At 45.3% G+C, this 23,990-nt stretch overlaps 1 protein-coding gene across 1 annotated transcript in view; it reads right to left on the bottom strand.

Moving 5' to 3' along the window:
- Positions 1–1,205: 1,205 nt before the first annotated feature.
- Ttll4 (tubulin tyrosine ligase like 4) overlaps positions 1,206–23,990 on the bottom strand; it is a 36,370-nt gene continuing 13,585 nt past the window's right edge. The window contains exons 3-20 of the mRNA XM_032901365.1: positions 20,906–22,477; positions 19,962–20,071; positions 19,541–19,604; positions 16,948–17,072; positions 16,424–16,534; positions 16,019–16,095; positions 14,965–15,156; positions 14,799–14,881; positions 14,506–14,634; positions 14,076–14,198; positions 13,695–13,793; positions 12,902–13,036; positions 12,233–12,379; positions 10,157–10,259; positions 9,379–9,589; positions 9,180–9,250; positions 8,718–8,803; positions 1,206–8,565 (exon numbers count right to left, since the gene is read on the bottom strand). Of these exons, the coding sequence (XP_032757256.1) occupies positions 8,316–8,565; positions 8,718–8,803; positions 9,180–9,250; positions 9,379–9,589; positions 10,157–10,259; positions 12,233–12,379; positions 12,902–13,036; positions 13,695–13,793; positions 14,076–14,198; positions 14,506–14,634; positions 14,799–14,881; positions 14,965–15,156; positions 16,019–16,095; positions 16,424–16,534; positions 16,948–17,072; positions 19,541–19,604; positions 19,962–20,071; positions 20,906–22,383 (3,594 nt within the window). The 5' untranslated portion in view covers positions 22,384–22,477 and the 3' untranslated portion in view covers positions 1,206–8,315. The remainder of the gene's footprint in view (positions 8,566–8,717; positions 8,804–9,179; positions 9,251–9,378; positions 9,590–10,156; positions 10,260–12,232; positions 12,380–12,901; positions 13,037–13,694; positions 13,794–14,075; positions 14,199–14,505; positions 14,635–14,798; positions 14,882–14,964; positions 15,157–16,018; positions 16,096–16,423; positions 16,535–16,947; positions 17,073–19,540; positions 19,605–19,961; positions 20,072–20,905; positions 22,478–23,990) is intronic.

The following is a 23,990-nucleotide window of genomic DNA, read 5'->3' as shown; positions in this document are numbered from 1 at the left end:
TGCAGGGGCAGACCAGGAGGGGAATGACAACTGGATTGTAAAACAAGATTAAAGATAATTAAAAAAAGAGTACAGATTACCCTTGATGAGAAGGCCTTAATGACATGCCTTAAATGTGTGGCACAGGGCTGAACAACAGGCATGATGGACTGATGGCACCCGAGCTTTGAAGTGTCATTTTGTCAATGACTTCTGGATTTTTATGAGGCTATCCTTTTAAGAGATTTGTAGAATACAGTCTGGACTCATGACTGGTAAACCAAGAAGTTTCCTATGGTTGAGAATTGTGTAGATAATAAGTCTTCCAAGACAAACTTAAAATCATAGTTTTTGTATGTAGAAATTGACTTGCTAAAGGTGCCTTTTTGTGTAACAATAAAAATAACTGTTAATGTTTAAAAAGAAACAAAGGAAGGAAGGAAGGAAGGACGGACGGACGGACACTGGGAATATGTTCTAAGCACTTAGGGATAAGGTTTCCTATCTTCTAGCTTGGAGGGTTTCGTTTTGTTTTTGAGGCAGGATTCCACTGAATAACACTAGTTGACCTAAAACTCTCTATGTAGACCAGGCTGGCCTCGAACTTACTGTGATTTTCCTGCCTCTACCTCTGCTGGGATGATAGGCATATGCCATAATGCCCAGCTAAGCTACCTATTTTGAAAACAGAAGAATTTACTAAAACAGGAGATACTGTATGGGGAGCTGAGGAAGCTCTGAATGTGTGTATTGTTAATATGGGCATAGCCATGTTAAGGACCCAATGTCTCAGTCAGACACTCCAGAACAACAAAACCTTCTAGTCTAGTGTGAATGTTGACAGTGTGTGCAAATACAAGTGTTTAGAGATGATTGACCAGTGTGTGTAAAACCCAGCAACTTCAGTGTCCTTCTCCCGGGTGTTTATAGTCTAAGACTATTCTCTGGTTGTTCCCCCACTCTATGCTGTACATTATAAACAAGCTGGGTTTCACCATCATGGTGTAGTCTGTGTGCTCTATCAGAGCCCACGTGAACCCAGTCTTTCTGCATCACTGTGTGTGTTTCCTCACTTGCCAGAGTCAGGTTGAAGGGTCAAGCCCTGGTGGATGCAGAGACACTGGGGAAAGCATGGGTTTCACTAAAATGCTGACAACATTTCATTAAGAAGAGACAAAAACAAGTCAGCCACTCTCGCATGACTGGAAGTATACATAGAAAGTTGGTAATGGTGATAAATCACACACTTTATTTTCCTTATACTTCCTGGTATGTTTAAATAAACTATTTTAGAATAAGAAAAAAAATTCTAACATCAAAGTACATGGAGCATGAAGTCTTTGCCAGTTTTACTTGTGATAAGATTAATGTTTGAAATACATAAAGAACTAAATGTTTGCTTTTTAATCAAACACCAATATCCCCAATGAGCTAATCAATAAATGGGCAAATAGACTGAACAGACTGTTCCCAAAAAGAATTACAAACAGTTGCATTACTACTTAATTAAAAATATTGATAGCCAATAAATACATCTTAAAAACTGTCCAGTATCGTACGATCATAAAGGCTGGACGTGAAGTTTCAGCATGTTGGCACCAGCAGGATAGGGCTGCATCCATGACACAGAAGGCAGTACGCCACTTTCTCCTAGCAGCTCACTAGAATCCAGGCATTATGGAGAGGCTATGCTTTGAGGAAGAAAAATGATTGCACAGAAATTAAAGCTATTTGACGAAGCCTCTGAGGTGTCAGCAGGAACGTGGAGGAGGAAAACAAGCTGTACAGAAGAACTGAGCGTGCACTTCATTCATCACCTGCTCACATACAGACACTCATCGGCCACTCTGGGTGCGATGAACCTGGAGGTTGTTACCAAGTTATCTCCACTTTGCTGTGAGAACATGACTGAAAGCGGAGCGCTCTCTGCGATCTTTGTTGTAATCCAAAGCTGTAATCGTAGTGTTCCTTGTATGGAAGTTGTTGGATATGCTGTCCAAGCATTGCTGAATGGGGCAAAGTATGATCTCAGCCATTCGCGATGCTGAACACTGTGTGGACACACTGCTGGAGCTGCTGCAGGCGTACCGAGGACAGCCTGCTGACTGAGTTGCTGAGAAGCGTACCAGCATTTTCACAAGAACGTGCTGTTTATTAGCTGTGCTGTTGGAAGACAGAGCAGTGTGCTTTTGATGCACAAAGTAAATCAAAAGTCACTGATCGTATTTACATATTTATCTTCTCTACAGGGATTATTTGATAAGCAGAGGCAGAATTCTTGTATAAGCTTTCCTTTTATACCAGAAGGATCTATAAAGACCAGGATAGTTTCATGACTTAAGCCACAGAGGGTTTTGAGGCATGATAATATGGAAGAAATCACAAATTCCCTGCAAGCTATTCAACTGGTAATGGATACCCTTGGAATTCCTTATTGCTAAAAGGAAATATTTTCAGTGTGGGACACCCCCCCCAATATGCCAATCATGGATATCTGGAGCAGTTTTTACTCTCAGTGTAAACTGTTTGGATATGACTGTGTAAAAATAAAAATTACATATTAGAAGTTAAAAAACTGTCCAGTATCCTTAACCATCAGGGAAACACAAAACTATGTTGAAATTGCATTTCTCCCAGTCAGACTGGCTATTAGTAAGAAAACAAATGCTATTGAAAATGTTGGGGAAAAGAACATTCACACAGATGGTAGGATGTAATTAGTGCAAACACTGTGGAAACGAAGTATGGGGTTTCCTCAGAAAGTGAAAACTAGAACTACCAAATGGCCCAATGGAATATATCTGGAGGACTCTGAACACACAGCACAGAGACCCTTACATCTCTGTGACGCACAGCACAGACAAGCACCACAGCCAGATACTGTCCATCAGCTGACAGATAATACACCACACGTACACATTAATATTTATTCATCTACAAGAATGCAGCTGTGTCATCTGCAGGACAATGGATCGAATAGGAGACCGTAATGTTAAGCAAAATAAGGCAAGCTCAGAAAGATAAACACCAAGGCTGGTGTGCTGGCACATACCTGTTAATTCCAGTACTCAGAAGGCTAAGTTAAGAGGACCGCTGTACACTCAAGGCCAGCCTGGGCTGTGAAACCAAACCAAACCAAGTGTTAAGGCTCAGTGGTTAAGAGCATGTCCAGCTGTAGCAGGGAAGCCAAGCGTGGTTCCCAGCACCCTATCATGACTCAGGACTGCCTGTAACTCTAGCTCCAAAGGGGTCTGACCTCTCTGGCTTCTGAGGACATCTGCCCACACAAATTAAAAATAAATGTTTTTTTTAAAAATGCCTTCCTTCACACACTCTTCTCACACTAGTGTATCCTTTATTCAAAGAGCACACACATCCACACAGTGACTGTCAGTGAAGAGGAAAGGGACATGGGAGATATAAACATATGATGAAAATGTCATGGCAAAGCCAATCATTTCCTACCACTAACACGTACTGGTAACAAAAATGAAGTGTCAACTTGTTTTACAAAGTCAACATTGGAGTCATGCTAAGTCAGATAAGCCAGATGCAAAAGATCACAATTCTACTTGTGTAGAACATCCAGAATCTGTGAACCTACAGAAACCGAAAGGTCAGTGATTACAAAGGGCAGGGAAAGGGGAGGGAAGGAGGAGCATTCGCTTAGGGGGTACTTTGCTTTCATGTTTAGAAAAATACTCTAGAACCAGGGGAAGTGAACGTTGTAGAATATAAACTTAATGAATACCACTGAAATGTACTTAAAATGCTAATTTAACACATCAGTTTTTCTTCAGTTATAAAACGAGGCCTACAATTGCACAGGTCTCATGTGCACAGTTCAGTGTTTTAATACTTGTGTTAACCCCAAAACCAACAGCCAAGGTATAGGGTTGCTATCACCCCACAAGGTTCCTCCTTGGCAACCGTCCAGATGTCAGTTAGCCACACAGTATGTCCTCCTATACCTGGCTTCTCTCAATGTTTTGGGTAGATGTGCTCTTTACAAATAACTGCAAGGGTTCAATTGTGACCAACGTCTTATGCTCACACAAGTCACATGTGCAAACTGCAATGGCTTTGTCCACTCCAAGTGGTCACAGCTGTCTTTCAATCTTAACTGTACTCCATTACTTCATTGTAACCATGGCTTTAATTTCTACATCAACAAAGTAGTAATGGCTGTGTGTGTGTGTGTGTGTGTGTGTGTGTGTGTGTGTGTGTGATTTGGGCCAGGAGTATGGCTCAGCAGTACACTTGTCTAATACTGTTTGAGACCCTGGGTTAGATGCCAGCACTGAAAATAAAAAAAAATTAAAGAAAATCAGCTTTATTTATAAAATTTATGTATAATACTCATTTCAACAGGACAATTTTGAGGTCTGCCAACTATATACAGTTGTTACCACAGCCACAATTAAGACAAAGAATATTCCCATGTGCCTCTTTACAGTCAATCCCTCCATCTCTACTCCCCCAGGAGTCCCTGCCTTCTATGAGAAGGTTTCCTCTTCTAAACTGGAACCTGCATATTCGCTTGCTTCTGGCTTCTCTCACTCCAGTTGTAGCATCGGTTTTTCCTTTCTGATGTTTAGACAGAATCTACTAAATAGTTTGTTCTTTCACTGATCGCTGGCAACATGGGCTGTTCTACTTTTTAGTGTTAAGTTTTACTTGTGCCTCTCTGGCAGCAGACAAGGTTCTAAACTCTTAAGCTAATTATCTCGATCAAATCTCTAGCTCTGATCTTCCACAGCTAGCAATCTTAGCACAGTTCTCCAGCCTCTGTGGGGGATTGGTTCTAGGACTTCTCAATCCCAAAGCACACAGATTTTTCAATTCCTTAGGTAAAATGGAGTTGCTGAAGTTTAACCTGCACACATCTTCCTGTGGACTTAAAAACTACCATACCCCACACAATGTAAACATTATGTAAATAGCTGTACAGTTTAGGAGCTCGCACAAGCCTGGTCCTATCTAACACAGCTACCACAGGCCTTCGCTCATTTGCAGAGCTGTCACAGCTCCGTCACAGAACCGCTAAGAGCACTGCGACCCCTGGTGCTGCTCCCGATACTCTGAGGAAATGGTTTGGGGGAATCACTTGATATTTTAGAATTTATTTGAAATCTGCACTGTGAGGCACTTTTAAAGATGTTGTACACACAATTTAATCCCTATAACTACATCTAAGACATGATATCCCTGGCTAATAAACTGAAACTTAGAGAGATGCATTTCTAACGTTGACTTCTGTGGTAATCCCTGGTATTCCAAATCTCAGTCCATTTTGATGACTAAAGCACAGATAGGTCTTAGAATGTCACATGGCTACTGATCCTGCTATGATCGTTCACTCACATAGGAAATTCTATGTCTGCTTGCTGCTTCCACTGAACTGAAGCTAATAGAGGGAAGTCAAATGAGTACACACTGGTTCCCAGGAACTACAGATGAATGTTCAAGGCTAAGCCCTGCTGGAGAGGCTTGGATCAAAATTCCCAATGACAAGATGCAGCTTGCTCAAAACCATTGTTTCCACGCCCAAAGCAAACTAGACATTTGTTAGAGCAGCAATCAGTGGGGTCCTTTGGCACTAACAAGAAGCCAACAGGGGAATCTCTCTAGCAGCCTATCTCATCTTATCCCAGATAACACATTCAGTAGGAGACGAAATCACTGTGTGAATTAGCCCCCATCACTGGCCCACAGAAGCCACCAAGAATGTTCTTTGGCTTCGGTAATGAGATGTCACTTTCAGCAAAAGAGCTGCCGCCCTCAAATGGGCCTCAAGTGACACAATCCCCTGCTATGTCCACATAGCAGTCCTTACAGTCTGTCATCTGTGCTGTTTTTGTCCTAGACACCCTTGTTCTTCTTTGCCAATCTAGGCTCTTGGGACAACCAAATTATTGACTCACACATGTCCTAGGATGCTGTAAAAATGAAGCCAGACAAGAGACCACACTGGAGTGAAATTTGAGGGATTAATGAAAACTGTGCTTCGGCAAGCTCTAGGTGAAGGTTGACAGTGAGGTACCTAGACACTGTTCTGGCCACTTCTGAGGTCTCCGTAGCTGTTCCTTCTTTAAAGGGACGGTTTTATCAGCCCACCTCTGCCTTCCCAGAGTGGCAGGAGTAAGGGCATGAGCTACCACACCCAGTTTCAAGGGGAGGTTTTTACATTGCTTGCACAGAACAATGTTTGGATGATAAACCAGCAAATTGGAAACTCCAATCCCCAGTACTTTGGCTTAGCTTACTAAACAACCCTGCAGGATTAGGTCTCATATTCCTATTATAAAGGAAAAGACTACCTCATTCCTTGTCTCAGGAGCCTTTTCTTCCCTTCCTCCAAAGGCTGGGTAACGTATCAACTTGGGAAAACAACTGATGCACCGATAAATGTGTTTTCAACTACTCTTCCAAATTTAAAACTTTCAAAAGCTATTACTTAAAAAAAAAAAAAAAAAAAAAAAGCCTCATTCACCCGAATGCTATCTATTGTTGACTAGCTAATGCTAAAACATTCATGTGAAATAACTTAAGATTTCACTCTCTTGAGAATAAAATGTGATATTCAAGTCCTACCTTTTCTCCCACTAGCAAAACAGATCCATCAGCCTTCAAATGTAACAAAGACTGAATACTGTGTATTTAGCTGAGCACAACAATATTCCCAGACAATCTGGCATTTTTGAGGCAAAGATTACAAGTCCCAGGCAAGCCTGTGTCATCTCAGAACTGCCGGTATACTGCTGTGTCTTGTCAGGGGTTCCCATATCCTCCCTCTGGTGGACTTCAGGCAGCTATACTGTGCTGGTCAAGGCTGGCCTTTCTTTCTCTGCAGCTGCAGAGTTGGAAACTGACTATGATGGGAGACTCTTGGAGGGCAGGCTAAGGAATTAAGAGTCACTTTCAAGGATTAAATCAGCTAAAAGAGGCCTCTTTGACACATGTGCACTGAAATACTGTAACCAGGACGAGAGGGTGTTAACTGCTCATGTCAGAACAGATTTTCTAGGATGGCTTAGGTTCCCACTGTGGTCTGGCTTTGAAGTCTTTATTATTGAGCAGGAAGTACTGGCTCGGACTTTGCTATCCGGAGTTCTTCACAACTGTCAACAGAGCATAGGACTGACTGCCTTGTTCACCTACTCTGTGGCCCTGAACCCAGTTAGGTCTCTCTTATACTATCCAGGGCTCCATGCCAACTGGCCAAGGACTTCAGGAGTCATGTGGAAAGAAGACTTCCGCTTTCTAAAACTCAGAAGCATGAGGGCAAGGCCAGCAAAGACAGCCAGCTTGGTGTACAAAGAGCAAATCTAGATACAGAGCCAATTGGCTTTTTGTATGCCCCTCTGCTGGGAACAGTAGACACAACTATAGGTCCCATGGAGGTGAGCGCTGCAGAACGCTAGGCTAAGGAAGACCATGGTAGCGAAACCTCTTCCATTCCAAACTGTCCCATCTTGGCCTTCTTGAGCTCCACTTCCCCACACTGAGGAGAACAGTAGTGCTTCAGGGGCCAGTGTCCTTGGAGATCTGTATGCACATTTCACTCAGTGTTTATTCAATGCTCAGTGTGGACTGAGTCTACGAGGGAGGTAGATGCAGCTGAGTATTAACTGTCAGAGATGAGAAGCCTGTCCTATAAGAGTAACTGTGCTGAAATCTACCTACCAAGGCACCAAACCCCTCAAAGCAAAAGAGACTACAAGATTTCCCCACATTGAGGAAAACACAGCTCATTCCACCTTCCTCTACATAGCAGCAACTAAAATTATGGTATGGAGGTCTCCCCAAGACCAGGAGGCCAGGAAATGGGTATAGCCTATCGTAGTTTCTCTTGCTAATCTGAAGAAGTCTGAAGGTTTCTAAAACTGTCTCTTCAAGACAAAGGTAAGTAGGGGACAGAAGGAAATCAGGACCTTCAAGGAATTCCTCTCAGTTACAGAACAAGAGACTTCTGTGTTTAGCATGTTTTCTCCTCTTGAGCTACAACTCAAGCCCTGTACCAGGGCCTCAAATAAATCACACATGGCTCTCAGTGTAGAAACCAAACCCTGCTTTATAAGGCTGCTTGGCTGTCACTGGCTTCTCTACTGAGATATGAGGTGCCAGCCCAACCAGGCAGTAAGGTGACAGAGGGTGAACCTTCCTCACCTTCTCCCCATCACCACCACCCCTCCAGCCTTCCAGATGCCCATATCTACAATAGAACCACTTCAAAAATACTCTGATGAGGGGCAAAGTGGAGGCGGGAGTAGAGGCTCAGGCTGGTCAGCAGGCTGGTTCCCTTGAGGTAGCTGAGTGCTCCCGTGTAGGACCAGTCATGGGCTCACAGCAGTCAGGAGGGAGTCAGCAATTGACTGGGAAGCAGAAGAAGCAGAAAGTCTGGAGCCCTGCCCAGAGTACTTGAGGACAGGCAACCCCTGGGCAGAGCGCTTGGACTGTCTGCTGGTGTTCTCACTGGTCTTTGAGGACAAAGTCTTCCTGGATATGGGGGACAGGCCAGCTTGACTCTTCTTGGGCTTAGATGTGGGCCCATCTTCGGAGTTTCCCTCGGAGCAACTTTTCTTTCTGAAGGGGAAAACACAGCTGAGGCTAAGACTAGCACAGCGTGGGAGGATATTGTGGTTGTAGATTCTGGAGAGTTTCTCTCCCTGTCCTGATCTGGGGAAAGAAGAGACTCCTCAACTTCATAAGCCTTCTCTTGCTGGACTAGTACTCACCTTGACTTGTTGTGATCCGATCTGCTGACAGCATTTGGTGTCCCATCACCCTTTGAGGCATTCATGAGCGATGTTGGCAGAGACCACTATAACAAAGGAAGCAGTGAGTGTAAGGGGCCAGGCTGAGTCCACGAAGGCATGCTCAGGGTCTTAGGACTCTTGCTTAGCTCTGTCACTCTCATCTGTGAACACAGGATCTCACCTGCTCTACACCACATCATGAATGGAATCATGTGAATAACTCTTGATTCTCTCTCCAAAGATCAGAAAGTTAAGGCTACTGACCACTTTTTGATCCTTCAAAGACAGGCACTGAGGGCATTCTGCCAGTAACTAACATTTTTGAAAGTGAGACAAAGAGGTGGGACTGGGAGAGAAGAAAGGAGGGTACCCAAAGGCCAACCATAACACACTACACTCAGGAGCTGAGAAAAAGCTGTGTTCCTGCACGGCATCACATACCAGTGGAGCGGAGTCAGAGACAACCCCCGTGTGGAAGCCTTTGTAGCACCAATTCCGAAGCAGATCTACTCCTGGACAAGATAAGCAGAGGCTGAGACTTAATGGGGAACAATCATTGCCCACCTTCTGTCATAGAAACCTATTTCTTGGCCTAATGGGATTTAAATATGGCCTCCTGTGGGCCAGAAAGGCGTATCACCTTTGAGCTTGTTTCCATGGTACTTCTGTTCCCACTGTGTGGTGAGAATGTTGAAATATCGTGGCTGCTCGAAAAAACGAAGATAGCGAGAAGAGATTCGGGAAGGAAAAATTCTTTCAAATTGACCACGACGAGAAAACTCATCTTCCATCTCCACCAAAACCCGAACGTCATCTGGTGTCAAGACATCCAGCACAGACGAATAGAAGTCCTGTGCCCCAAGGAATAGGGAGAAGGACAATGTGACAAACAATGAGAGACATGAGCCCTGAAACAAGCAGCTGGGGTAGGGAGGGAAGCTCTAGTGCTCTAAGTCTCTTGTGAGACTATAAGCAACACCTGATCTGAGGTATACGTGTGTCTAAAGCCAATGGACTGAGCTGCTGGAGAAAGACACTCTTGGCTAGATCCAAAGAACCATTTGGGCTGAGTGGAGTGTGTGTTGTTGAGTTAAGGATAGCACCCAGCAGCTCAGATTTGGCAGCCTGGCCCACCTCTCTCATACCCAGACCCTAGACCTGCTTTGAGAAACTCAAGCCTCCTAGGTCTGCAATGGCTCTTGGGAAGAAGTCCAAAGGGTTACAGGTTGATGGTTCTCACAAGAGCGAGCGAGCCAGGAAAACCACTGCTTTGCCAGAAAGATACACATGCTAACAAATGTCTGATATCACATCACCCCACTTCCTGGTAAGAAACTGTAGACAGGAAAGCTGATCTCCCTGAGTGTGGATGCTTCACTGAGGGCTGTTGGTAACTTGAGGGAAGATAAATTTCCTACCTGGTCAGGAATTTTCTGGGTCAGGTAATAGGCTTTCTTCATCTTTTGTGCAGTGAAGTGCTCTGGAGTCATTTGACATTTTTCTCTAGGAGAGCTTGGCAGACTAAGGCAGATGTAGACAAAAAACAAAAGACGGGTCAGCAGCTTCCTGTGCTGTGAAAACTCAAGAGGATCTAGTGCAAGACTCCTTTCCAAGCACAGATGAAGACACAAAGAGATACTTACTTGCCCCTTAACTACATCACTCTAAGTGTACTACACTCAGCTTGCTACACACAACTAAAGACCCACAATGACCCAAAGCGGCAAGGCTCACTAATCTGACAGAAGAAGCTGCAGTGAGCCCAATCATGGGATGCTGCAGTTAACACTCACTACAGACCAAGCGTGTAGAACCCTATGCAAGAGACTTCCTCTCTGGTACTTCAGTTTCATTATCCACATCACTATGATTACTATATCAATACACACACACACACACACACACACACACACACACACACACACACACACACAGAGTAACTTTTTAGTGAAACACACACACACACACACACACTGTAACTTTTTAGTGAAACACACACACACACACACACACACACACACACACACACACACACACACACACACACTGTAACTTTTTAGTGAAACATAGTCTATCCCTGAAACTCCAGATGGTTAGGAACTCACCAAGTAGTCCAAACCTAGCCTTGATTTCAGGTCAATCCTCCTGCCTTCTGATTTATGGGCCACTCAATGGCTACGGTCACTGAGATATGAAAATGGCTAGAAGGCCAGTGAGACGACTCAGTGGGTAAGGGTGCTTGCCACTAAGCTGATGACCTGAGTTCAACTTGGGGGACAAGGAAATTCTTTTTCTCAAAAGACAGGACCCAGCATTCCTTCAGTGTTGGAGAAAGACACTACTTGCTAAAAGAGTCATTCTCCTTCTCTCTAGCAAAGGGATCTACCGGCTCTTTCATTAACCTCTGACTGGTGCTTGCCAGGTCCGTTCTAGCCTCTAGTCTCATTCAGTTGTGCTCACAAGGCCCACCCAGGCTCACAAGCTCACTCTCCATGAGACCATAGGAACCTTTCCCCATCACTTCTCTCTGCTTCCCTGGGAGAGACAGCCTTGGCACTTCAGAATAAACTTCTCCCTTATACCAGGAGCAGCTTTTCTTTACTGAGCCCATTTTTATCCATCTGGGGCCAAAGCTCCATGAGTGGCTTAAGTGAGCTCCCTTCCAAAAGACTCACTGTGCTGAACCAAGCTGCTGACCTAAAGTATATACGGATCATCTGTTTCTGCTGGCTTTGCCTCATTTCAAACTCTAGAATCTACCTCTCCTCATCTCTTGGTTCCTCTATCTCCTAGAGCCTACTGCATGGCCACTATTGGTCAGCAGGTAAGTGCCACCCTGGGGCAGCCTGCTTTGTCTATTACTACAAAAGCCACACCAAGAGTACCAGAAGCTCCTCTCACTCCCACTGGGTCCCAGTCAAAAGGACAAAGAATGCCTTTCCTCTGTGACTTGGAGCATTGCTGCTCGACAAGGTTCCCATTCTGTTGGGGACGCCCCAGATAGAAATTCTTGTCCCAACAACACTTTATCCACCTCAGCTCAGCTAGTTGTCTCTCACCTCCCCCTAGAACTGCAGCTCTTGCTACAGTCCCACCTATGCCATCTCTTGCTCCCTGCTGTCTTTCCTTGAGTTCTCCTAGGCCTCTCCTTCCTTAGGCAGAGCTTCTCTAAGCCTAGGTCATCTGGGCAACTATGCTCTCAGTTGGAACCTAAAGAAATTCCCATCTGCAGAACTTTGTTTTATGACCCTCTCTCTCCTCAGATTGTAAACTACTTGCAATCAATACAGATCAATGGCCAAAGACTGTATGCTCCATTTCAAATTCTCTCATATGGCAACAACTGCAGGGTACTGATGTGGCGGTGGTGTATGGACAGACAGCAGAGGCAGATGGAGACCAACTGGAGAGAGGCTCCAGAACCCATTTCCTCCCCAAACCACACTGGGCTGCTCGTGCTACCATCGCAACCTCAGGGAAGGAGAGAAGCAGACCTGGTGCTGGAACCGCTGGAGCTGCTGGGGCTGCTGGAACTAGAGAGGATATCCTCCATGTTGGGCAGAACAAAGCCTGCCAGGTTCAGGAGATCTCGGATCATTTGGCCTTTGATGCTGATGTCCAGGGGAGAATTGGAATGGAGGCTTCAGGGCAAGAATGCAACACAGGGTCAAAGTAGCACTCCAGGATGATGTGGGCTTCTACACCCAAACCAGCGCTTCTTACAACCACAAAACTCCAAGATCCACATTTGTGGAACATCAACAAATAACCTCAGGTGTGTATGGTGGCTGGCACATGCCTTTAATCCCAACACTCAGGAGGCAGAGGCATGTGAATCTAAGTTTGAGGTCAGCCTAATCTAGAGTTCCAGGACAGCTAGAACTACACAGAAAAAAATGAATACCCTCAAAGACAACAAGTACCCTTATTCAACTTGGTGAACACACCTGTGCCCTTGGTTTGCTAGAAAATGGTAGGGATCAACAACTTTTAATAACCCTTCTCTAATCTTACAGATCCTTAATAGCAAAGAAAAACCCCAGTGAGTCAGTAAATATAGATCATGAAGGGACAATATATACCCTAATGAAGGAAAGACCTTCTTACGTCAACAAGACTATAATGATGAAAGATTCTACGGAGTAACTAAAAATACCACCTACCTTGGAGAAATGTTGACTTCTAGGACCCAGGGTTTAAGGTTTTCATCCAGCATGATGTCAAAACCAAAGAGCTCATGGCAGCTATAGGGGCGGCGCACATATAACTTCAGTAGGTTGGTCACATAAGGCTCTGACCTGCCGGTGAGGTGTCTTCAATTAGGAGAGCAGAAGCAACTTTCTCTTCCAAAGTGCCTCCTCAGAGCCAACATGGGGATACATGCATGCAATCCCACACTTGAAAGGTAGATGCAGAATGGTCAGGAGTTCAGGGCCAACTGTGGCAGTATCTGACCATCTTAACCACAAGCACTACCCCTTCCCACCCCAACAGTGGCTCTTTTTTTTTTTTTTTTTTTTTTTTCTTTTTTTTGAGCTGGGGACCGAACCCAGGGCCTTATGCCTTCCTTGAGATGCTTCTATAGGTTCATATATTTGAACAGTCGATCCCCAGTTGGTGGAACTTTTAGTGAAGGATTAGAAGGTGTGTCCCTAGGGGTGGGCTTTGATGTTTCTAAAGTTCAACCATTCCCAGTTAGCTCGCTCTGCCTTGTGCTAACTTCCTGGAATCTTAAGCCCCAAAGTAAATACTTCCATTTCTAAGTCGCCTTGGTCATGGTGTTTTATCGCATCAACAGAAAATAACTAACTTTCTAAGAAGACTTTAACTCTTCTTCTTCCTACCCCATCCTCAGAACTGAAACACAATGGGCACAGCATAGAGCACAGCAGAGAGGCAAGGAGAGAACATGAGGCTTCATGGAGCACCCCACATCTAAGCAGCACTGTGACTCACGAGATGATGGTTTTGACAACAACATCCTTTATCTTCTCCCAGATGGCATCACTATTAATTCCTTTCTGGCTCAGATAGTTCCACAAAGCCTTCAACGCCCTGCAGGTAAAGGGTAAGTAATTAATTGGTGTTATATCCTAAAAATGAGTGACGAGAAGAAAAAAAGGAGTAGGAGGCATACAGATACTTCCTTTGTATCTCACCAATGATATTTTGTAATAGGAAAGAGACACACGTGAATGCAAACAGACCAATTCTGAAGTGACAAGCACTTACATAACTTCCAGACTAATACTCAGCAACTGCCCCAAACCTCCCAAAGGCAAAGCCCTTCCCAGGTTCAAGATGGGAGTCTGTTAGGGACACAACTGCCCTCAGTACCATTTGTGGCCTTGGCATGCGGTCTCATCAGCATTGGCCTGGTACTCTGCATTCTTTTTATTGACACTGTAGTTGGTCAGGTGCATGAACTTGTTGCTAAGACTCTTCATGGAAGGGGAATACCTGCAAGTGAGAAGAACAGCAGAGCAAGACGGTGAGAACAGAGAAGCATCAGGCCAAGCGTCTCCCCAGGAAGGAGATAAAGGATAAGTGCACAAACACGTTCAGTTCCTGAAAGGCCAAGGTAAGGAAAAACAACTAATCATCTCCTCAGCAATCTCAGTCCTGCCGGAAAACTTTACCCATTTCCTAGCCTCCCACCCTCCCCGCTACTGACAAAAGCCACCTTCTTGTTAGTTTTGCTCAGTGTCCTCCTCCCAAGGAAAGGAAATCCCCAGTATCAGGGGAATGCCTCATCACCAGCACATACTTGCAACTGGCAAAGCGGACGAGTCCATCCGAAAAGAGGTAAATCCGTAGAGGATCATAAGAAGTCACGTAAACATAGATCCGAAGATCAAATTTGCTGCCACTAATGAGGTAGGGCTTGTGTAGATACCTATAGAAGGAAAGGCTAACTTTACTTCCAGCCAGATGACCCTAAACAGATGACAAAGGAAGGACTTTGGCTAGGAGGTCACAAGGTGCAACGCTATAAGAAGGTTATTCAGAGACCAACAAGACAGGAAGATGGAAAGAGGAATGTGAGCTAGATGGGCTCACCTCTGTACCAGGAGGGGCCTGCGCTTGGGGAGCTGACTCCATTTGTGAATGACCTGAATGCCAATGCCTCGAGCAGATGCTGGCTACAAGTCAAAGGGGCAGGAGATGAGATCTGCTGTCTCTCCACTCTCATCCCACCATCCACTTCTCCTTTTGCCTCACTTACTGGCTTCACAATCCACTTCTGGCGGCTGCTGCTCTCCCAGGCCTTGCGCAAGAGCTTGGAATCCTGGGGCAAGATAAAGGACTGAGGAAAGAAACTGAACTCCTTCTTGCCAAAACGGCTTTGCATGCGAGACAGGTTCCGCCACAGCCGGTCCTTCCTCCCAATCTGGAAGGAGCCTGGGAAGTGGTTTAGCTGCAGAAGGGACAGAAGGCAAGTAGAGGAAAAGAGGGAGAGAGCAGAGGTGAGACTGTGAGAGGAATAAAATAAGCCCCAGGTCATCATTTCAACATCTCCAGCAAATCATGTTCCTTTTTATCTTTTAACCACCACTGACACAAACTTACCTGGAAAGAGTGAACTGATTAAGAAATTGCTTCAACCAGGCTAACCTATGGGCATGTCTGTTGGGGCATTTTCGTGATTAACTATGGATGTGAGCGGGCCAGGCCTACCTTGGGTGGAGTCATCCCTAAGTAGGCAGCTCTGAGTTGCATAAGAAAACTATTGAGAATGAGCTGGTAAGCACTGTTTCTTTCTTCACAGTCTCTACTCGGCTCCTGCCTTGGCTTCACTCAGTGATGGACTATAAGCTGTAAGCCAAAGTAATCCTTTCTGCCCCAAACTGCTTTGGTCAGTGCTTTCTCACAGCACCAGAAAAGTAAACCAGGACAGACATGAGAGTCACCTTGAGTACAAAGGATAAAGCTGTTAAATATACTTCTGTGATAGGAAACCACCAGGCTACTAGGGAGTCTAGGAGCAGGAAGCCATACTGTTCTAACAGAACCATAGAATCCTCTTTACACATACCTAGCTTGGGGAGTAGAAGCAGTTAGCCATGGTAATGGGAAATACACCCAACTAAAAACAGACAATGCCTCTCAAAAAATGGACTGAAAAGCCTCTGAGTAGCAACAGGACCCACTGTAGCCTCTCTAGAACATTGCTCTGTAATTGTCCTCAGATAAGTGCTCTTCCCACACTACCCCTCACTACCCTAACAACACCCTCATGGTGGCCTAGCCCAAGGGACAGGCTTCTTGGAAACCCCCACCTTCTGATGCTCTCTAATGGATCGAAAACCAGGAGACTTCATGTGGTGACCCCAGCAGCCCAGCCAGTCATCATTTCCTGCAGAAGACAAAGGAGGTCCGTCTCACAGAACAGCTCAGACTTGGGACAAAACAAGACCTCCCCACTGTACCACCAAGCTGATTTAAGGGATTTAAGGTTACCATGGAGCTGCCCTACATGAGGCCTTAGGATCAAGACCAGAACAATGTTCCTCGGGCTCCCCATTCTGGGTAGCTGGGTGAGCCCAGAGGACTTTCAGAGCTACACCCTTCCATGAAGTTAAAAGCTTCAAGACAGGATCCTCACATACAACAGGACCTCTTCCTGTCCAAAACCCATTTGGCAGGGCAAGGGGGTCAGGCTCACAGTGTGGGGAGAAACTCACTCTTGCTGATTTTGAAGTGCGACCGTCCGATGGTCTGCTTGACAATGTTGGGGGTCACTGTACTCATCTTCCACCGAAGTAGCCTCCTCTGTTCCCAAGGCAGTTTCTCCACTGGGGAAAAGCAAGGCAGGATTGAAGGAGAAGAGCAAGAGTGTCACAGGAGGAGATAAAAAGATGGCACTGGTGCCCACACCCACCCTTTCCTGGGAAGGCAGATCACTACAAACTGTTCCAGGTCATGTTTTAGAGGAGTATACTTTATGGAGGGGCTGTGCAGGAGTGAGGAGCAAAAGAAAGGTTGGAAGGGTAAAGAAACTGGATAGAGGCCATGAGTTAAGCCAGAGAGATTAGAGACTGAGAAAGGCTAATGAAGGACAGAAGAGCAAAGTCCTCCACTGAACCTACGTCCCTGTGTGAACTGAGCACAGCCATTCTGGAGGGCTCTCCCACCTTGTCCCCTTCACCCAAGTTAGTTGGGATCCTCCTGCAAGGTCCTCTGGATTTTGTCATATGGTTATACTTACCTCTTTCATCCCGAGTCCCAAAATAGATGGTAGGGGATACGTTGGGGAAGAGACTGTAGATGAGGGCTGGCCGCACAACTTTCTCATGATTTGAAATGGATTTGGACATCAAATCCACACAGTTCCTGTAATGAAAAATAAACATGACAGAGAATGGGAAAGCATCAGCTTTGAGGTGCTAACAGGACTGCATGAAACTCTGAAAGCATAAGTGTTTGATATTCTGCAAACATGGACTCACACAGTGCTAGAGCTACCTATAGTTACATACACCGCTAAATGTCACCAAGAATCAGAGATTGCCAACACTCTATAGTTTACATACACCGCTAAATATCACCAAGAATCAAAGATTGCCAACACTCTATAGTTACATATACCTATAGTTATATACACCGCTAAATGTCACCAAGAATCAGAGATTGCCAACACTCTATAGTTACATATACCGCTAAATGTCACCAAGAATCAGAGATTGCCAACACCCTGACAGCATCTCCAATACACCCTGTGAGAAACCACAGGTCAGGGAAGACCCTGAAAGAATTCTGAAAGGGAGAGTCTAGGTGAAGACGAGAAGTCTGAGACACTACAACCCAGCAGAAGAGAGAGAGGAGGGCACTGAGAACTGAGAAGAGCACAGAAATGTTTTAAATGAGGAAAGAGCAACAGAAAGGTAATCAACAGCGTAATTTCTGCCTTGTCTTATGCTTTAGATCATGTGAAAAAAAATGTGGTCATGTCCTCTTCCACCCTGGACAAGAATCCTAGCAATGCTGGCACTGCAGGTCCAGATCTTACAGACAGAGGGAGAGGGACCCCGACTGGCCAGTGGGCTGTGGAGGCTGCACTGCTGAGCTAGCTCTCCACAAGCATCAGCTGTCAGTCAGATACAAGCCACTGGCCCAGACCATTTCTTTAAATAGCACTGAAAAATGGAGAGGTTTTCCTCTTTTTCCTTCTTCTTCTTTTTCTTTTTTTCAGAGTTGGGGACCGAACCCAGGGCCTTGCGCTTGCTAGGCAAGCACTCTACCACTGAGCTAAATCCCCAACCCTGAGGTTTTCCTCTTTACATTGAACAAATACGAGCCACAAATATTACTGCAAGATTAGTTTTCACCTTATTAACAACAACAACAACCCCACAACTTTTAAAGGCTGGGCATATTATCTTACTGGAAAGAGCCCTTGACTAACAGAGAAGGCCCTAACTAACTAAAAATGTTTGGTAATTTGGCTGGAGAGATGGCTCAGTGGTTAAAAGCACTGACTGGGGATTGGGTTCGGTCCCCAGCTCCGGAAAAAAAAAAAAAGCACTGACTGCTGTTCCAGAGTCCTGAGTTCAAGTCCCAGCAACCACATGGTGGCTCACAACCATCTGTAATGAGATCTGATGCCCTCTTCTGGTGTGTCTGAAGACAGCTACAGTGTACTTATATATAATGAATAAATCTGGACTCATGTTATGGGTGGTTTTGTTTTCTTTTCTGCCATTTTCCTAATACCTCTGCCTCTACCTTGCTGGTTTGGTGCTGTAGAGTCAGTCAATAAAGCTACTGCCACACAACATGTACAGAGACATGAGCAGTTTTATTCATGCTAACCCAGAGGCAGAGCGTTTTCTCAGCTATAGGTAAAGCAGACTGGATACAAAAAAAGCAGTACACTGGGGATGCCCTGACAAACAAGGCTAGATTTTAATTAAAAGTGAGAACAGATATTTTGCACGTGTGAGAGAGAGACAGAAAGGGAGGCGGGGGGGGGGGGAGAAAGAGAGAAAGAGCGCAAGCGCACACACGTTCAGAGGTTAAGAGCACTGACCACTCTTCCAGAGGCCCTGAGTTCAATTCCTAGCAACCACGTGGTGGCTCACAACCATCTGTAAATGAGATCTGACACCTTCTTCAAGTGTGTCTGAAGATAGCGACAGTGTATTCATACACATAAAATAAATAAATCTTTAAAAGCCAATTTTCATTCTTTAAGTATTTATAATGGGGTGTGTGTGTGTGTGTGTGTGTGTGTGTGTGTGTGTGTATGTTTGTGTGTGTGTGTGTGTGTATACATGACTGCCAATGTGCATTCAAGCCAGAGGACAGTAGAGGGACTTCTGGGGACCAAACTCCCACTGTCAGGCTTAGAAGCAAGCACCATTATGTGCTGAGCCACCATGTAGTCCAAATGTGTTTTAAAATGTCTAAAAGATCTATGTCCTTTTACAGAATGACATGCTTTCAATATCTCTTAACACAGCACTCCAAAGTATTTGCTCTACGAAAGGACTTAAATGAATGGGCATGATATTGCTCACCATTAATCACAGCCCGAGGGAGGCAGAGGCAGGCATATCTCTGTGAGCTCAAGGCTAGCCTAATCTACATAGTGAGTTCCAGCACAGCCAGGGCTATGCAGAGACCCTGTCTGAAACAAACAAAACAGACACTTAAACTATAGTTTCAACACAAAAAACAAGCAAACAAATAAGGAGCTTGATGAAGAGTGAATTAGGGTTGTCAGGGCCCGTTAGGAAAATATCGTTACAACCTCCAAGCCACAGAAATGAGCATCTGCCACAGAAGTGCATAGCACTCACCGAGATATTATTGCCACCGACTCGCTGGGGGACACAACGCTCAAAGAAGAGCACTCTGAGTCTCCTGTAGAGAAAACAGAGCAGTCATCACTGGAGGGCGGGCAGAGGCGGTGCTGCATGGGCACGCTCCTCTCCAAGCCCAGGCAGCTGACCATTCCTGTAACATCCCGAGCACTGCCCTACCTGAGGGAGCAAGGAGCATCCCTGCTCTGCACTGCATTCCTGGAACTTAACAGGAGAGGCGGTAAGACCAGTAGGACAACAGGGTAGAGACCAAAGTCCCTTCCCAATCCCCAGTTAGGCCCTCAAAGCAATTGACTGATGCAGGTGATAATGTCATCAAGCCTAGCACAGACTGTCATCCCTGCTCCCTAGTAGATGGTAAGCCCTACAGTTGGAAGCAAAAGGATTCCTTACTCACCTTCCTCTTCTTCATTCTCATCATGACTGCAGCTGTCTTCCAAACCATCTCCCAGTTCATCTTCTGAATCTTCAGGCTCCAGCTGGTTTGGCCTGAGGTCAGTAGCTGAACTGAAAGAAAAAAAATGCTGCCACCCAGGCCAACCCCTAAGAAGTCACTCTGAGTCCCATTCCTTCATTGTCTCCCAGTAACAGCCTCCTTATCACCAATGTGTTACCTCTTGCCTGGACCTCATAAACTACTGCTTAGGTCATCAGAACTTAGGTCTAGCCATAGTTCCTCAGCTTCACAACCTCATCTGCATATCACTATCTTCCATTTTCTTTGAAGTCTCTTAACAGTATATAATATAAAATTCTGCGTACAAAAGTTAACGAATATCTGGTAATTCACATGTTCTTGGGATGTTCAGTGGGCCTTGCTAGAAGGTTCTAGAAAAGTAACAAGACACAAGAGAAGGAACCAACTACATCTGTCTTCCAACTCTGAGTTGCTATCATCCCAGAAATGCCAGGAACCCAGTTTGGTTTGGAGTAAGTAGGAAAGTTAACAGACCCTAAGAAGTGGTACCTGGAACTCTTACTTCCCTCCTGGGAGAACCTAAACAGGAAGAGGCAAACTCTCCAAAGGGCCTATCAGTAAACATCTTCAGTAGATCAGCCGCAACTTCCCAACTCTACTGTTGCAGCAAAAAAGCAGCCAAAGGCAACAATAGATAAATAAGCAAAGGTGCTTCCCAGGCAAAACTTAATTTTAAAAAAGCAAGATTTAGTCTGCAAGCTAGTTTTCTAATCCCCACCTTACAATAAATCCCTACTTAAAAGTGAAAACTAAAACTTCTAGGACAGCTAAAAAATAAAGCCAACTCTCAGAGACACAGGGCATCAGTGTCTCCAGACTACACAGTACCGCTCCAAATAAACCAAAGAGAGGGTGCAACTTACCAATCACCCTTAGTACAAGAGTTCAGGTCCTTGGCTTCCTCAGGTTCCTTCTCAGGCTGGCCAAGATGGACAGAAGAAAGACGAGTGGCCACTTCAGCTACACCAAGAGGCTGGAGGGAAGAAGAAGGGGGAACAGGAGCTCTGTCTTCTCCAAGTAATTGGGGGTCAACTACAGACCCACAGGTAGGACTGGAGTTAAGCCCGTGAACATGTGAGGCAAGGAGGTGAATGCTGATCCTTTTGGTACAAAAGACTGTACTGTCCAACCCCAAGGTGTCTGAAGCACCAGGAAGGATCCCACTGTCTAATCCAATATCCTCCTGAGGAAACCGCTGGCCCATCAGAGGTTTCCACCGCCTGCTTCTGTTGAGAAGACCCCACTGGAAGCTGGGGTTCACAAAACAAGCCTGTTCAAACTGGTAGCCTTGCCGTGGCATCTTCTCAAAGCCTTTTGCAGCCAGCTTCCTCACAGCCTCAGTGAAGTGTACCTCTTTAGTAGCACTCTGGGAATCCGTGTTTTCATCCAGGCCACAGGGATGCGCCTCCCTCCTAAAGTTACTCTGACTGCACTGGGAAGAGGCAACACTGGCTGTGGATATGTTGAGGGTGCTAGGGGTAGATGGGGCCATAGGGGCAGTGACATCATCTAAGACGGTAGCAATGCTTTGGGGCACCTTATGGTCACCAGGTTGGGGTACACAGTCTCCGGTACCCCCTGAATGATGCCATGAGACAGGCTGGATCTTGGGTGAGGATACTGGCTTCAGGCCATCTGTGGCTTGTGATAAGGGCACTTTAGTGCTATTTGGCCTCATGAAGGAGTTGTTGTTCAGCATGGGCTTGTAGGAGGACAGTGGAGATGCAATCTTCCCTGAGATGGCAGAGGACAGGCTCTTCCTTGAAGGATTTTCCCCAGCTGCTGCCAGTGAGAGGTATGGATCAGTGGGTGAAGATGCCATGGGCTGGGCCATGGGGAAGACTGTAGAAGATGTGGCTTTATTGGCAGTGACACTGACAGGGAGACCCTTCTGAGGGAGAGAAAAAGATCTTTTCTCTGATGGGTTGGAACGCAAGCAGAAAGATTCCAGTTGCTGGTATGGTTTTTGCCTCACGTTGGTGCGGCGGTACAGCAGAGTATTGCTGAACAAGTCAGGGAGAGATTGCAGGTAACAGGGATTGCTGTGGCCTGCAATGACAGCTGTGGTCCCAGAGCTACATAAAGTGCTAGGGCAAAAGAAATAGGCTGGCTGGGATGGGACTCCCAAGAGACTGGTGCCCAGCCCTGCTGACAGTGTGCCTACGTGCTTCCTTTCGAGTTTCCAGATTGGCTTCACCTGCTGATGGGCCTGAGACCAGACTTTGACCTCCGAGGGTTTCTCAGATGGTGAAGCAGACACTGTGCCTGAGGGTTGTCTCTGCTTGAAGCTGTTTCCTCGGCGCAGGCCAATACTGTAGTGCTCTGTTCCTGCTGAGGCCATGAGGGGCCCACATCATAGCAGCATGGCCTCATGGCCTAGCTCAGGTAAGGTGCCACACACCTCTAGCACCAGCCTCATCCTTGAGTCCGTCAGCCTGCAGGGAGAGAAATGATTAGAAACACTGCCAGACTGTGAGGATGGGTCCAATGCTAGATAAGTAATAGGGTTTTCCTCAGCTTTACCAACCAGTCTTAGTCATCATTTGGGGCCCTGGGTGAAGAACACATTTTCAGGGAGCTTACAGTGGCCTTCCTGAGGCCTTCTTAAGATCAAATCTGGTTTTAAGAAGGACTAAGCCCGGGGTTGGGGATTTAGCTCAGTGGTAGAGCGCTTGCCTAGGAAGGCAAGGTTGGTCCCCAGTTCGGAAAAAAAAAAAAAAAAAAAAAGAGCCAAAAAAAAAAAAAAAAAAAAAAAAAGGACTAAGCCCTTAAAGGTCTACAAGCACAAGGCTACTCATGTATCCATACTCTCAGAAAGTTTGCCTCTCTTCAAAGAAATGTAGTTGTTAGTTGGATAGGATCAGGAACCATCCTCTGAGTGTGTAGGAGAGAGTGTGTGTGTAACTATCAAAGAAAAAAAAATAAAATAAAGTACATGGTTTTAAAAAAAAGAAAAAAAGTTATCTATCACTATCCCAGACTTGACCTTTTGTCCTTATAAGGCAGGTCTGAAAGCAGCAAAGATCAGTCTGCACTCCCTTCTTAACTGATTCGGAAAGCTCAAAGGCTGTTCAAGAACACATCTCTTTTGTTCTGTGCTTCAGCTCTCAACTATTTTTACCTTTACCTTAGGCCTGAAAGAAAGAACGAAACAAACAAACAAACAAGGAAGGAAAGAAAATTCAGACAGAAAGAGCAGACAGCAATTTCATCTCCTCAAGAATCTTGTCAACCATGTAGACTACTAAGTTCCAAACCATATATTGGTGGGACAACCAGGAATGCAGATGGAACTAATCATTAACACTACCTCACTTACAGGAACTTCATTCTCAGCAGCCATAATGGATTGAGAAATAAGGGAGCAAAAGAGAAAGGCAACAAGAGTGGAGCAGCTTTCACCCCAGGCCCCAGACTGTAGTTGGCTGCTCTCTGGGGTGGGGAACCTGCCTTGTATGTCTTCTCTTTCAATATTTCCTCTAAAACAGCGTTTGAACCAGTCTTGTTTCACAACAACTTCTTCAGTATGGAACTCTCTAAATAGACTCACAAAACATTATTGAGTTTTCAAAGCTGTAGGGAAAGGTGTCTACCTGCACAACCACACCCACAGGGAAATAACTCACACCTGCCTACTTAATTCTGATCATAGTACTACCATCCAAGAACCAAGTTCCTGTCTACAACTACTAGAAGGATACCAACGCAGAACCTGAAAAAAACCATGTGCTGTTGCCCTCAGGCAACAAATGTTGACCCACAGGCAGTCCTTTTCAAGCATACAAACAGGTACAACACAACAGAACAACAATAGTGAGTGGAAAAAACAATGTAAATGCTAAAAACAGTATTGAGGTCAATGTCCTCAAAAAGACAAGACAAAGTACACCTCCACACAAGTCCAAACATGGAAACAGCATATGAGGAACAATTACTCTGTACACGTAC

This window comes from Rattus rattus, chromosome 4 (assembly GCF_011064425.1).
Source record: "Rattus rattus isolate New Zealand chromosome 4, Rrattus_CSIRO_v1, whole genome shotgun sequence".
NCBI lineage: Eukaryota > Metazoa > Chordata > Mammalia > Rodentia > Muridae > Rattus > Rattus rattus.
Note: the sequence above shows the minus strand (reverse complement) of the source record. Positions and strands in the feature narration are given on the sequence as shown.